This window comes from Aquila chrysaetos, chromosome 6 (assembly GCF_900496995.4).
Source record: "Aquila chrysaetos chrysaetos chromosome 6, bAquChr1.4, whole genome shotgun sequence".
Lineage (NCBI taxonomy): Eukaryota > Metazoa > Chordata > Aves > Accipitriformes > Accipitridae > Aquila > Aquila chrysaetos.
The window spans coordinates 46,534,373-46,550,476 of NC_044009.1; the positions used below are offsets into that span (position 1 = coordinate 46,534,373).

The 16,104-nt window shown below is 40.7% G+C and overlaps 1 protein-coding gene across 1 annotated transcript; it reads right to left on the reverse strand.

Moving 5' to 3' along the window:
• Positions 1-918: 918 nt before the first annotated feature.
• On the reverse strand, positions 919-15,724 carry MCM6 (minichromosome maintenance complex component 6). The gene is made up of 17 exons (XM_030018890.2): positions 15,519-15,724; positions 14,653-14,799; positions 13,982-14,092; positions 13,238-13,487; positions 12,372-12,537; positions 12,140-12,285; positions 11,097-11,247; positions 10,287-10,428; positions 9,162-9,303; positions 8,914-9,021; positions 8,369-8,524; positions 7,194-7,322; positions 5,945-6,106; positions 4,697-4,832; positions 4,415-4,582; positions 2,738-2,877; positions 919-2,173 (listed from the first exon to the last, which is right to left on the reverse strand). Exons 1-17 carry the CDS (start codon positions 15,626-15,628, stop codon positions 2,060-2,062), a joined length of 2,478 nt encoding a protein of 825 aa, XP_029874750.1. The 5' UTR covers positions 15,629-15,724; the 3' UTR covers positions 919-2,059.
• Between the last annotated feature and the right edge of the window lie 380 nt (positions 15,725-16,104).

The following is a 16,104-nucleotide window of genomic DNA, read 5'->3' on the forward strand; positions in this document are numbered from 1 at the left end:
AAAACACATGCTTTCTCAGCAGGGTGGACACATACAGATTGCCTACCTGAACTGCTGCAGGGAGGAGATAACTCGACTTTTCTACATTCAAATACAGCAAAACTGAAGAGATGAGAACATTTGCTGCCTAAATACAGAACGTTTAAATCAACTAAACACAAAATTCTACATAACTGTATTGAAAAGTCAGTTCCGTCTCCCAGTTTATTTCCTTTAATAACTAGCTTTTTGTCTAAAGCATAGCTGGAATCATCTGGGCAACTTATTGCTCTGTCAAGCAGTACTATCTTTAAGTTACAGTAGAAAATGTCTCTCAACATTTGCTGTTACTCAAATTACAATCCCTATACAAGCTATAAGATTGGCTAATTTGTGTACTTTGACCCTGTTTGATTCCCAGGTGACTTTTTTTTTTTTCCAGCAAAGCTTGCTGAAACATTGTGTTTACTGTTCTGAACAACTACGTGTGCTCTTCTTTTATTTCCCGATGTTTGAATAACAAGTTTGAATACAAACTTTACAGCACCACCTGCTGCTTATTTTGCAGTAGAGCAGTGTTAACTCAGAAAGATAACTCCTCCTAGCCTATGAAGCATATAGAACTGGGGAAAGAGAAGCAGAAAAAGAATACTTTCTCCTATGTGAAGAATATTTATTATCAAACAAAGATTGGGTGGAGGGGAAAACACATAATGAAGTACAAACATCTTCCTGTCCTTATTTTGAAAGTAAATGAACAATACAGAATAACATGAAACTGTTGTTGCAGGGGGGCAGCAATTTTTCATGAAATGTAGCATTTGCCAAGATGCAGTTTATGTAAGAAATTAGTGGAGAGAATTTACTGCAGTTAGTGAGCTAGTGCCCAGTGATGTGGTAGTGCTGTTGGTGACAAATATTTACAATTCCTTCCATTCCTTAAATATAACTGTTATCTTTAATGATATGCTTAGTTAGACTCCGGCATATCTCTCCAAAGCTGGGAGACACTAACAGGAAAAGGACAACTGTCTTACAAATCAGCTCCGTTTCTGGACCTGCTTCAGAAACAGTTATTTCACACTATTTATACTTAAAATATATAGCTTTTGTAGCTTTCATGCTATTACAAATGTTTCTTAGGTGCCAGTATCAGGTTGACAAGACAAATATTCCAGGTATTTTTAATTCTTAATAGATTATTTAATAATCCTACAGCATACAGCAAATAATTGAGAACAACAGAAATTTAAGTAAAATTTTCTCGTAGAAAAATCTACATACAAGTTTACAAATATAGTCTTAAAAATCCCTCACAAATTATGGCAGTTTTCAATTCACTTACAAGTCAAGACATTCATCAAGATGGGGGTTTCTGACTTCCTGACTTAAAGTCTTGCTTTGGGCTTGGCTATTTTCAATTTTCTATTTTACATATGCAACAGGAGCATACACATCTTTAGTCCATCTAAAAAGAAAGAGAAGCAATCAGAGTTTCTCATTATCCATTACTGGAAGTTAAAAAACAGCATCTGTCATCCACGAAATTTAATCTTTCTTAAGACATTAAACATTTAGATCACTATGTTTTCAGCCTCAAAGCATAGGCATAGAAAATAGCAATCCCACATATGAGTGACAACAAATCCACCCCCAGACATCTCCAGACATTTAATGATCTTTTATTTATGTTAGTAAGAAAAAGAGTAAAAACCTATAGCATAAAAAGTCTACTAAATATAATAGAAGAACAATGCAAAATTCCTCTCATTCAAAACAGAAGCACCTATATAGCTTGATGGTGAAAAGGGCTACTGACTGATTCTCCTCTGCATCTGGATGATGGCATTGAAACTCAGAATTAATAACGAAACTAATATACAAGTGTGTCCTTTCTTTAAAGACTTTCCAGGTATGCTCAGTGTAAATGAGCAATCATATATTACTAACTGCACACTGGCGCATTCCATAGTAAAGCATTCATCAGAATTTAAGAAGTTAGCTATACAGCAACCCTTGCAAGAAAAGAATGCATTTTCCAACATGTAACTAGTCAGCTCTACAATCCAGTTCTCAGCCCTTAGTCTTCCAGCAGATAGTTTGGGTTGACAACCAGGTATGGGTCTTCATCAAAAGTCTCCTCTTCTCTGGATCCTCTCAGTCCCGACTGGGACAGTTCTATCAGAATGTGGTCCTGCAACAGACAAAAATTTGTATTCAAATAAGAACAGAAAGGTTTGTCTTTACTTTTTGAAAGGTATCTCCTTTTTATACTGGTAGCACCTCTTATTGATGTATTATTTAACCCTTTTAATTATAAACTCCCTCTTTAACAGGTTCCTAATCTTAACAATTATGTTCAGTGGAAATCTCTTATATGTTGTATGCTTTCTGGGAACACTTCAGTCTAGTGGTTTTGTACCTTTAACAGTGAAAAGTATTTTATATTTTCATACTTCTTCCTTCAAACTGCTCCAGTGCCCCCATTCCTTAAAGCTATCCATTGAATAAAGTGCTGTTTATATTTCTGTATCCTAATGTATAACTAACACTATAGAAATACAGGAAAATATTACTTACACTTCTATAGGGACATAATATAGCGCTTTGGACTTTTACTTACACACATCTCTAATTTATTTCAGTCAATAACACGGAAGCACAAAACATATTTCTCAAATTAGGAATGTGTTCTATTAAAAATGAATCATTGCCCTATATAAGTTAAAACCCTTTTTCACTATCCACGCATACATACATAATGCGTAAGTCGGTGAATGACTCTCTCTATGATCTTCTTTTTATTTATTAGTTCTTCTTCAGATTCTATTTCAGATTCAATTTCCTTTAGATACCAATTAATAAGTTCACTCTTCTTCAATGATGAATCGTCCTCTTCTGCAAAGAAAATAATTTGCATACACACAGCAGCAGTAAGATACCATTCAAACCGTAAGAGAAAGGATTTACATGTTAACATTTAAAATGCTGAAGAGATGCTTTTTAAGATGTTTAAGAAACATGAGACTTTCTTAGGTTTCTTAAATAATCATGTTTTGTGCAGGAGGCTGTTGTATCATGGTTTAATTGGAGATATTTAGATTGAGAATTGAAGCTTTCAGTTCTATGCATCCAAGTGGCTTACAAATTAAATGAGCAATAACAGCAGCCTTCAGCTTCAAGAAAAAGCAGTCGTAAGGACTCATACAACTTTCCTCTAAACAAGGGCAAAAGACAATCACTGTCACACAAAGCCAAAGAAGTCATCCTTCTACACAGACTCAGCATTTTGAACAGATATTATAGCCTCCACACCCTTCCAAAAACTTCATAGCATTGGTACATGCTATGAGACAACTGTTGCATTTCATTACAGGAGTAGTGTCCTGGTTTCAGCTGGATAGAGTTAACGGTCTTCCTCGTAGCTGGTACAGTGCTATGTTTTGAGTTCAGTATGTGAAGAATGTTGATAACACACTGATGTTTTCAGTCGTTGGTAAGTAGTGTTTAGACTAAAGTCAAGGATTTTTCAGCTTCTCATGCCCAGCCAGCGAGAAAACTGGAGGGGCACAAGAAGTTGGGAGGGGACACAGCCAGGGCAGCTGACCCAAACTGGCCAACGGGGTATTCCAGACCATGGGACGTCACGCCCAGTATAGAAACTGGGGGGAGTGGGGGCGGGGGATCGTGGCTCAGGAACTAGCTGGGTGTCGATCGGCAGGTGGTGAGCAATTGCACTGCGCATCATTTGTACATTCCAATCCTTTTATTACTGCTGTTGTCATTTTATTAGTGTTATCATTATCATTATTAGTTTCTTCTTTTCTGTTCTATTAAACCCACGAATCTCTCTATTAAACCTACGAATCTCCACGAAACCCTATCTCAACCCACGAATTTTACTTCTTTTCCTGATTTTCTCCCCCACCCCACTGGGGGCGGGGGAAGTGAGTGAGCAGCTGCGTGGTGCTTAGTTGCTGGCTGGGGTTAAACCACAACAAGTAGCCTCATTGCAACTGAACTATTTCATCTCCCCAAGAAATGATGCAGCCACTTGGCACACACTGGTTAAGTATATACTTTAGGCTGTGGTTGCTGGCATACATTAAAGCTCTTGCTACAGTTTTCATTGCTACTGACTCTTCTAGCTAGGTTAAACCATCATATCCTACAAATCCTTTTCTGGATCTGCTCTGTTGACATGCTCCTCAACTTACCAGATTTTGACAAATGACTAAGACACCAGAGCTAGAAAGTCCAAGAAGTCATGTTTGTATCATCAGATGTAGTATAGACATGTGTACACGTTCACACCTGACCTAAAAAGTTTGGTGTCTCAGCAGGAGTGAAAATCCCAAGTGCAACAGCATGAGATGTAGTAACAGTTGCTCCCTGAACTCAGGGTCTGCCATCTTTTTAATAAACAAATTCTTACCTTCTTCTGCTTTCCTGAGATGCAGCACCAGGAGATTAGAAATTCGTCGATATTCAGAGAAGCCCAGTCTAAGAGAAGCTTTGGGTGCGGCATCCTTGTTCATGTCCTCAGTATGGCCATTGATCCCATTCACAAGACCATTGACCCCAGCTGGAGCTTCTGCCTCACCTATTTGGACACATGCCTGGGTTTAAATCTGTAACATCTTTTAACTATTTGTGGTGGTGCACACCAGGCTGGAAGTATTTTCCCCTTTGAAAAAATTCTTTACAAGTAATTTACCATTGACGCCATCTTGGTCCTCTTGATCCTCAATTTGCTGTTCATCATCTTGGTCTAAATTGATGTCAGGAGTCTCAACCCTAATGATGGACTTATTTAAAAGCCTGAAAGCTTCTTTCACATGTTTCGGGTGAACCTGGGGAAGATTTGGAAAAGATATATTAAATAGGCATGGTGGCTCTTCTAGTGTTAAATTTTTTTTTTCCCCAGTAACTCCAGAAACTCACCCCTGACTCTGACAAAGGGTCTTTCTACCCATCTCACCTGAGTAATGCTAAGCAGTAAAGAGTCTGCAAGTCAAACTATATCCCACTACAAGTACTCTGAGTTCACACAAGGTTATGGAGGGAATAAGCAGCCTGATGAATCTTTCAGGCTCTAGCGATCATGTCGAATCAATAAAATTTTTACTTAAGCCAAGAACATTTTGAAGAAAGATCAGTGGAGCAAGAGCCATGACAGAAATGTGTCTGAACAGAAACAATATGAAAAAAAATGTAATTAATGATACTCTCCTCCAGAATTGAAGAGCAGAAACTGGAAAAATCACCTCTAGCCGAGCTATAAGTTAGAAGATATCTGTTTCTTTACAAGCTGTATTTAGTTAAAAAGAACCCAATGGGTGTCCTTTTTACACAACCAGTGAGGAAGTTTCTGTCACTGTATGTGTCACGTAACCCCTAATCAACCTTTCAAAAAGCCTGCTGAGTTTTAAAGCAGGGACTAGATGGGTAATAGTCAAACCACAGTTAGTAGCCATAAGGCAGTATACACTTCAACATTAGTTGACGTGAGGTGGAGCTCAGATCACAAATACAGGTACTCTTAGGCAGGTTCAGATACTCTGATGAACTTTAGCTTTTTAGATTGCAGGCGGAAAAGAGCTACTATGCAAGATTAGGAAAGACTGACAACAGCCCTGGCTGATACTAATAGATGATTTTTCTTCCTATTTGTCATGATTTGACAGCTAACAGGCTAAGAGTGTTGATACAACTGTAATGCAAAAACATGCATGTTCAGTTTGGACCAGCTGATCTCTGTTTTACATGACACACCTTAAAAACAGTATTTCTAGCATACAAATTCAGACCAAGTATGACCACATCACAAGTGAAAACATGATCCAAGCCCTCCTCCTCACCCACAGGATTTAAATACATACAATACCATAGTCAAATAGCAATGCCAGTAATCCCACAACATTTATATAAACATTTATACAAACTTTAATCAAAAACCTGATACCTCATCACAGCAGTGCATACGGGCCATAGCTTCGGACAGCCGAATCATGCTTTCCAACTGTCGCACTGTGATTCTCCAGGATGACTTTGTCACTCCAGAGCCATCACGCTGCCGTAGTCGTTTATACTGCTCCACTATAAAGTCCTCAGACTCCTTAGATATCTTTGTGACACAAGACAGTATGACAGTTTGCCATGTTAAAAGTATTAAAGTTTGTGCTTCATGCATTAGATCGGCAGTTCCAAGACTTTTCTCTACTAGCTGCTTTTCTCTGAAATATTCTATACTACCACACATACTATACATAAATATAATGACAATCATGTTATAATTATATTGTAATAATTACAGTAACAATGATATTACAGTAAGTATAAGTACATTGACACATAATTATTTTACAGCAAATTTTTGAGAATTTCTATTTTTTTGTTCCACTGACTTGCTTCCAGGCAAAATTCATGCATGCCTCTGCTAGATTGTTCTATGTTTATTTACCTTTCATTCTGCATGCAAGAAGACACACAAGCATACACTTCACATACTAACACTAACTACAGCTTTGTGTACATGCTTTTTAACCTGAGTCTATCTGCACATACACAGATCCAGCTGGAAAACAAACTCCCCACCACGTGGAAATGAAATGGGAGTTTTCAAAACTCTGTAAGGGAGGGTGTCCTCTCCTTCCATTTGAGAACTCCATTAGAAGAACTGAAAAATCTAACACACAGCCCAGCCAAGCTGCTACTTGGATAGACCACAAAAATTTGTACTTAGAGTGGTTTCCCATGTTCTGTATTTTACCACAAAGAAAGCAAAGGAATATTGAGGAACAATACCCTTTTAAAATAAAAACAAACAAATTGCCTGATTAAGCAATAAGTCAGTAAAATACAAAAGTCTCCGCAGCAGCCGTGCTGAATAAGCCATGCTCCTGAGGTATGAGAAAGCTATGAAATGACCCCTCAATCATTCTAGACAGAGGTTAAGAACTGCCACCAAAGCAGTTAAGACTACTGATAATAACATAGTCTCAGCTGGGCTCACTGGGTTTCTGGAGTTCAAAAAAAGAGTACATGGCTCCAAAATATGCTACGTTTCTAGATAACAACTGAGTTTACGGCTCCTTTCTTGAGAGAACACTGCACTAACTGTCTTTGTATTTGCTGGAAAAAAGCATGATACAGAATGACTATTCCTTTGGACCTCCTCATACAGAACAACTTATACAAGAACGTAAAATTACCTTTGGTTTAAACTGTCTTGCAAACAGCAGATACCTTCTGATATCATCTAATGAATAGACACGATCGACAGATTCTTCTACTCTGGAATGCAGATCCACTATGCGCCTGGCAATGGCATAATCTGTAACCTGGGATATTATTGCTGTCAGACCACTTTCACAACATCAGCCAAATATCAAAACAACAGCTATATTCTTCCTTCCCGCTCCCTTCCCTCACTTGCACTCCTCATGGCAGAGCTAGTCTTTCCAGAAGCCAGACTCTCTGCCAGAAGACCCAAGAGAATGCCCTGGAGGTTTTTAATACAAGGAAACATAGCAGAGAAGGGATAAAAGACAGTTTTAGGATTTATAAACTCTTGGAACTCTCCTGGGTTACAAGTTAGCCATAGAACAGGCAGAAAGCAGCACTTTGCAGCGTGGGAACTGCTTTCTTCCTTTTCAGCCTACTCTGTCTCTTTCATCAGTCCCTCTTCAATTAGATAATCACTCTGAGCAAAACAGTAGACAGAATAGGGCTGAACCAGCATTAATCTCTGTATCTCATGCGTTCCCAAGGCAAACACCACACAGACAGGTGGTAGCAGCTTAGCCTCAGTGACCAGCAATTTGTAAAAATGACTAATGGTGTTAAGTTTGCAGGTCAAATCACTACAAGATGAAAAGGCAGTATCCTTGTATTCAGCAGAGCATGTTAAAATTTGTACTGCCAGCTTCTAACTTCACAGACAGAAGAAAAGCAGAAGCAAGACGCTCTCATGAGATCAGCTTCACCTAAGATTCCAGAGGGCCACCAAGACGGTCAGAGGGCAGAAGCACATGATGTATGAGGAGAGGCTGAAAGAGCTGAGACTGTTCAGCTTAAAAAGAAAGCAACTGCCTCATCAGCAAGTATAGAGATGGAGCCAGATTGTCCTTAGAAGTACAGATTGGCAAGAGGCAACTGACACAAACTGAACCATGAGAAACTCTGATTAGATATAAAAGTTATTATCATTTTTTAAACACATGAGACTTGTCAAAGGGGCCTAGAGAGGGTGTAGAATCTCCATCCTTGGAGATACTCAAAACTCACCAGGTCAAGGTCTTGGCAACCTGTTCTCAATGATCTGCTTTAGGCTAGACCTCCAGAGGTCTTTTCTGACATAAATTATTCTACAATTCCTTAAAATTACCTCATTACATTCATCCACAAGGATGAAGAAGAGATCAAAGCGAGACATGATGGGAGCTGACAGGTTTATATTCTGTTTCAGTGACTTGGATCTGTCATAACGCCCACCAACTGGGTTTGCCGCAGCCAAGATGGAGGTCCTGGCATTCAGGGTAGCCTGACAATAAATAAAAAGAAAGAAGAATGATATCTGTGACCACTTGCTAAACCAACTCATTGCAATTCCAATGGGTCAGCATAACATCTTTTAGATGGAGTTTCAACAGAGGTATTACAACAATCACTCCACAAAAGAGCCCAAACTCTTCTAACCAGCCCTTTCTAACCAAGTCTCTGCCCCAGGACAGTTTGATGAATCAATATTTTAACATTATCACACTCTTGCCAACAATACTGAAACAAGCCCTTAAAACTGCTTTTCACAGCACCCTGTTTTTAACAGTGCAAATACATACTTTACTTCTACAAACACACACGAATCTATATCCTCTTTTCAGGTTACTTCAAGGTTACAGACTACACAACCAGAGGAATAGCACAAGCTACCTTTACTCCTGCCTTAGTAATGGATATAGTCTGCTGCTCCATTGCTTCATGAATGGCTACTTGATCCCGCACATCCATTTTGTCAAATTCATCAATGCAACAAACCCCCTGCAGTGGAAGAATAAAAAATAAGTCACCCAAATTCAATCACTTTTGGAAAAAAACCATCATTAAGACAATGTGAGGCTCTTCATCATTAATCAAAACCATTCCAGGGATGCAGAAACCTCTCGAGTTCCTGGACTCACATTATCCGCCAGCATCAGTGCTCCAGCTTCAATGACAAATTCATGAGACTCTTCATCTTTTACAACAGCCGCTGTTAGACCAGCAGCACTGGAAGCTTTTCCACTGGTGTATACAGCACGAGGACTGAACTCGTCCACATGCCTATGGAGAGACATAACAGTGAGGAACAAACGTAAAAAGTCAGATTAAAACCTGCAGAAACAAGATAAATGCAGTGCTGCTTTCAACCTCTCAGGCCAGGACTTGTTGCTTCCTTCAGGAACCAATTAATGTTTAGGTAGGCCCTCCCACCTCTAATGATGTTTGAGCAAGCCTTGAAAACTAATTCTTATCTAACTGCAGTCTGTCACAGGTCTGTTATTCACCCATGATGACACCAGGAGAAAAAATAATCCAGACCTCTTCCCACAAGTTTTCTGCTAACTTCACAAGCTAACACAGCTCCTTACGGGTCAGGTAAATGTCAGCACAAGGGAAGAAATGGCTTTATAGCAGGAAGCAGCGAGACTGACCACAGGCAGCCTAAGGCAGCTTTTGTGGTGCCTCTACACAGAGTTGCAGCGTACTCTCTGCAAGGACCTCAGCTTCATGGAGAACGATGCGGAGGTAAATGAACAGCATGATGAAATAAAACCATATTAAAATAGAATTTCCAATAAAAAGTCATTATAATAGAAGACGTAGCATAAAACATAATTATTTCATAATTATTTTTCAGGGCTAATAGTTGTCTATTTGTCCAAAGTGTTGGGCCCTACCAATTCAGACTAATCTAAAAAAGGGGGAAAAAAAAATAATCATTATTTCATCCATCTCTGATATTTTCAGATGTGCAATAAATTTTGTATTTTTAATATTCAATGTCTTTTGAAATTCATACTTTCGTAACTACATAAAGAATAACAAAAAAGTCTTAATTCATTCTTTGTTATTACTACAGGGGCTTGTTGACTTTTCTTCAGCCCTGTTCAAGTACTTCAACCACATCCAAACAATTCCTGGAAAATATTCTTAAATGTTTTACTTCCTTTTCCTCTGTTTAACATAGAAAAGACACAGTACACATTTACAGCTCTAGTCACTCTGGACAATATTTAAAAACTGAGTTTTAATGAGATGCTTACTTTAGAAATTGACTCTTGGCTGTACTTGGATCACCAACAACACAAACATTGATGTCCCCACGCAGTGAAGTGCCTTCTGAAGTGGTCTTAGGAACTCCTCCAAAAAGCATCAGCAGGACCCCACGTTTCACTTCATCATTACCTGCCCCAGAAAAGACACTCGACTAAAAATCCAAAGAAAACACCACATTTTTCCTATTTAAAAAAAACTTCAGCCCACTAGAATTTTAGAGCATTTGGGCACATCCACTCAGAATTTACCTATTTGCTAAACATTCACTAAAACTGCATTTATGTGCTTGATACAGTTTCATGGAAGAATGACTCAGAAAGCGGCTGAATTCCTTTATGCTACAGAGGCTCAGAACATGGACCAAATTCAGCCAATCAAACTTTTCAGACACAACAAACAAAAGTCCTCAAACTAGCTCTGAGCCAGAAACAACTGCAAATATACACACACACATACATACACAACAGCATACAAATATTTGGAACCCTTAAATCTTTTGAGGGAAGCCCGTATAAAATAGAGCTTATATCCAACTGTCAGCTGTAGGTTTAGTAGTAGATCAACCAATAGCAAACCCAACCATTTTGACTAGTCTTGCAGGCCTTAATGATTAAACACAGCAAGTACTCAGAAAATAGATTCTCCTTTCTAGCATAACCAGTGCTGGAGGGGAGAGTTTGTGGTAGTTGGCACAGGGCTTTCAAGCTTTCCCAAAATGGCACCACACAGACAGCAAAAAGAATTAATATTTTCACAAGTGAAATCTTCCCTCTCTGAGGCAACAACTGGACTCTTACCATGGATAGTGGGGAAAAGGCTGGTGCACAGATTATGGTAAAGGTTCTTATCTTGGCTCATTTCAAAAACCTTTTCCCACTCTTTCACAGACATTTGGTTTTTAATGCTTTCTGCAGTCTGTTCTTCATCTCGGAGCTCCTTTCCACCAAACTAAACAAAGAAAATTAAAAAAATAAAACTAGTAACATGGTCACTACTGAACGTGAGCACTGCAGACAGGAGGTTACAAAAAATTGCTCTGTAAGCTGAACAGGAGGAAGACATTCAGAAAAACTGACCTTAGGCTAAGGAAGCTCATCACCTTACACCTTTTAAAAAAACAACAGACAATTTCCTAGGGGGCAAAAGCAATGGAGTGTAACTTCAGTTAGTGAGAAAAACCCAGGAGAGATGCTTGTCCAGAGATTAAAGAGAGTAAACCAGTACGGCTTCCACTGACTAAAATTTGCGTTTGTAAGCATTCTTCATTAACTGGAATTTACAAGGTCTTTCTTACTCTAGAATGCAGCAGGAAACTCCTACACCAAGAAAATGACAGATGCTATTTTTATCCTATGTGACGGTGAAGCTGCTAGCAGAATTATAGATTAAAATATCATACCATGCTAAAACCCAGCCATAGTCAGTATTACTTATTATGTTGTAATAACATCCCAAGATGTTATGTGATAAACCAGAGGGAACAGGAAGGATCACGGTTTTCCTTGTGACAAAATGAAGCAATATGATTTCCTGGAGGCAAAGGAAATGTTGCAGAAATGGATGAAAGTTGAATGGAAATAAATGGACCAGTTAGCTCTTTAGAATAAATTGATAACATTGGCAAGTAAATAATCACATCTGTGAAAACTGCTACGAACAATAAAGACAAGAAAAAAAACTTGCTATATAAGTCCAATCAGAATATAAAGATAGTCAAATGCAGAGGAAGGTGGTACACACACGTTTAAAGCTTTACCCATTCCCACTCCCTAATTTGAGGTGAAACCATAAAGAGCAGAAATCATCAATACCTTTAAATTTCTTTTCTTTCCAGACTCACCCGTGGATTTGTTGGTGCAACGTAACAAGCTAGAAAGACTAGCTTGTACGACAGCTCTCTGACTCCAAGGGCACGAAGTCCTCGGATGCCTTCGGTTTCATAGCCCTCTGTCCCGCTCACCCGGGAGCCGGTTTCTGCGCGCACCCCTGCCATTAGGGTGGGAGTCAGAACAGCAGTTCCCAGAACAAGCAGGAAGGACATATCATTGAGGGCATGACTGGTAGCAACAAACCTGGTGTTGAGAGCTGGGACACATCAGGCACGACAATCAGTGACCCCGTGAAGTCACATTTGTCACCTGCCTGAGCAGACTCCACTGCTTCTGCACGCAAGATCACTTCCACGCTGCGAGGAATGCTACCACGCGGCAGCTCGGCCTGCGTCTCCTGAATGCGAACCTGGGGAGGGAGAGAATATTAATCACTTAGCGGATGTCACCAAATTTGAAACTGCTTCAAAAGCTAAGCTGCTAATAAATATAGGAAGTAGTATTTGATTGCTGCCATCCATGTTGATCATGAAATTCCTCTTACAATAAGACAAACAACCAAAAATCCCTTCACTGATCAGTATCTAAGGAGCCTTGGGGAAACTTAAGAGGATACACAGGAGCCACAATGACAATTCTGAGGGCTAGGAAAAGCAACTTGAAGAGTCCATTAACATGACTGACACAAAATATTACTGCAGGATGTGGAGTGCTGAGGATTTGGCAGAGTAAATCAATCTGGAAGAGCAAAACACTGCAGATACTAAAAGACACCTCTTTTCATACTCATATAAAACAACTACACATGATGTACCTGCAACACGAGACTAACAACGGCTTGAATATGTGGGTTTTCAGTGGCTGGCTTAGACAATAAACATCATGCCACAGAACTGCTTTGATACTATTCGTAATTTCCCATGCTTAAACATTAGCCTTCTGTAGACAGAAAGAAACCATTTGCAGAAATTCCAGTGCCTTTTCTTGAGGTCTTTTCTTGAGGTTGACAGAACCGCAATTAACTGTCTTCAATGTTTAGCAGTATAAACAACACCCTTCAACTACCACAGGAACATCATTGTTGTTGTCCCCCAACCTCACCACTGTACCTTTTGGAAATCAACAAATCTTGATTTGTTTGTGTCCAGCATGAATCTCCTTCTATTGGCACAGACTGGGTTTCTGCAGATGTTTGGCTGCGTGTATTTAAATTGCTGTTCCACATCTTTAATCACCGTCTGGCAGTCGAGGCACAGGAAAGTTCCACTTACTAGCTCAGGATGGACTGGGTGGGTACGTACCACCTGTCCACTGATACGCATCAGTGAGCCAATTTTTGCTGATGTCAGCTCCCGAATTCTGTTTAAAACAGAAATTCATATGGATTAAATTCTTAAGTGGAGTTGATGTTTTTATGCTAAGGGTACTACCCAAGCACTATGACACAACATAGTTTCATTCAGTCTGTGACTAAAGAATAGTTGTAACAGACAAAGGAAACAAAGTTACTAGAATATATTCTCATTTTATGATTTTACATAAACTTTTAGATTAATACCAAAGGTCAAACCAATGCAAAAGTTACTTCTCTGGTACTTCAAAAGCAACATATCTAAATCATTTTTTTAAATTAGAGAAGGTACATCTGTTTGTGGAATGTAGGCATCTGAGTTTGGTTCACGAATGAACAACTGTTTCAAAAAATATCCTGCACAAGATCGGGAAACTTCTTCGCTATTGTATTGGTCAACTGTACATTTCATGCTATATAACCAAAATGTTTTCAGTATGCTTTGACACTTTTTTCCCAGTAGTAAAAATGCAGAAGTTTCTGGAATTAATAATCATCTTACTTGTGTCTGGTAGGTAGATCTTGGAATGCAACATAAAAGTCCTTGTTTGAAGGAACATTTCCATGGTCTCTGGCAAAAGTCTTTACTGCTCGGCAGAGGTAAGGGTAAACCCTGAAATACAGAAAATAAGTTCAAATTTTATAGAAGCTATAAAAACGCCTTCTTTACTTTAGACTACATCAAAGGCTTGTATCATACATTTCCAGGTTCCGGCTTTTACTGCCACATTATGTAAGAACATGCAAAAGCTAATCTAAACATGCTAAATATGAGATTACTGCATAATAATGCCATTTGCTTTGCTGCCTGAAAATGGACTTTTAAATGTCTCATTTTATGACACTTTTATCCTTATATTAAGTAGTAGATCCTCAAAATAAGCCACTAGCTCAATAAAATATTTGCAGAGCAAGAAGTTCTATTGTTTATTCTGTATTCCTGCACTGACCATCTACTTCTTTACCACAATAAATGCAATTGCCTAGTTAACTAATGGTTTCCAGAGAGGAATCCACTAAGAAATAAGTTTTGATGCAGTAAAAAAAAATAAAATTCTTAAATATAAATGTTTCCAGGATACAGAAAGCCTCTTATTTTTTACATAACACGTAAGACATTACAGGCCTGAGACCACAGCATTGCTCAGCTTTCAGGTAATCTCTACACTTTACCTGTAAAATTCCTCCTGAATAGTGGTAGAGAGCTGCTGATTGAACTGCTCCAAATCCGCAAAGCTTATGATCAATGTGTTCCGCTCTGGCCGAATCAGTTCTTCGGCATCACGCAAGTATTTGACCTCCCCATCGCAGTTCTGGAACCTGAAAGTGGTTCAAGAAAACGTTTCACAGTTACATATCAGGCTGCAATTGAATACTTCTGAATTCAGGAGAGAAAGAGAGGAAAAGGACTGCACATGCTAAGGAGCGTGCAAGAGAACAACGGCATCCCACAGTCCCTTGCAAATGTCTTTTACAACAATATTTCTCCTTCCACCCCCCTTGCTACATCTGTTCTACGAACACCCCAGCACAGATGCACTGGATCTGCATTTCATACAGCTGGTTTGCCACACAGAATTTTATTCATGGTTTAACCGTTCTGCACCAGCAAAACGGGTTTTATTTTGCGTTCCCCAGGGTGACGTTAACGGTTTCCTTGTTTGCTGCTGAAATGTCCCTCGGGAGACAAAACGTAGGGAGTCAGACGTACTAAGGCGTAACAACCAAGCCACAAAAGGGATTTTCAACGTGGCTGTCATAAAACTTTGGTAAAAGGGGCCAAATGCATCTAACAAAAGTCCCACTGAAAGCTGCTTGGGAAGGATTTTGCACTGCCCTCCCTTCCTACGCCCCTCACGGCAGAGCAGCGCCTCAGCGGCGGGCCCAGGCGACGGGAGAGCTTTTCTGACTGAAACACGAGGGCCGGGGCCCTGACAGGATCTCACCCAAATGGCGGCCCCCTCTGTGAGGCGCTTTGCGGCCCGCCGCCTGCTGCCGGCCCTACCCGCCCGCCGCCAGGCCCGGCCCCTCTCACTCACTCCTCTAAGAAGTCCTGGAACAACTTCTGGCACTTCTCGGCCACCTCATCGCGGAGCTGCTGGTGCTGCTGCCCCGCGCCCGCGTCCCCCGCCGCCACCGCCAGATCCATCCCGGCCGCCGCCGCCGCCCCGGCCCCACAGCGGTTCGCGCCACGGCGCACCCCACGTGCGCCGCCGTGCCGCCTCGCCGGCCAATCGGCGGCCGCCGTCCCGCAGAGCCCCGCCCCGCCGCCCCTGCTTCCCGCTGCCCTGAGCGGACGTTTTCGCGCCAAAGGCGAGTTCGTCTGGCGGGGCGGCCCTTGGCCGTGGCCGGCGTGGCGGGTTCCTGCCCCGGGTGGGGGCTTAGGGTGTAAATTCCGGCGGCAGGCGGGCAGCCTGGTCAGTACCCCGCTCCCTCAGTCTTGCGCTGCGCTTCCGTAACCGCCGTGGGGGGTGTTGGTGGGTTGGTTTTGTCGGTAAACTGGTAAACGCGGTGGAGGACTTAAACCTGTGGTGGAGGAAGGCGTGCAGCACGGTGTTTAGCTGCGGTGAGCAGAGCAGCGACAGTAACCGGAGTTAAAACTCCACTCGTGCACCCGGAGCGCTG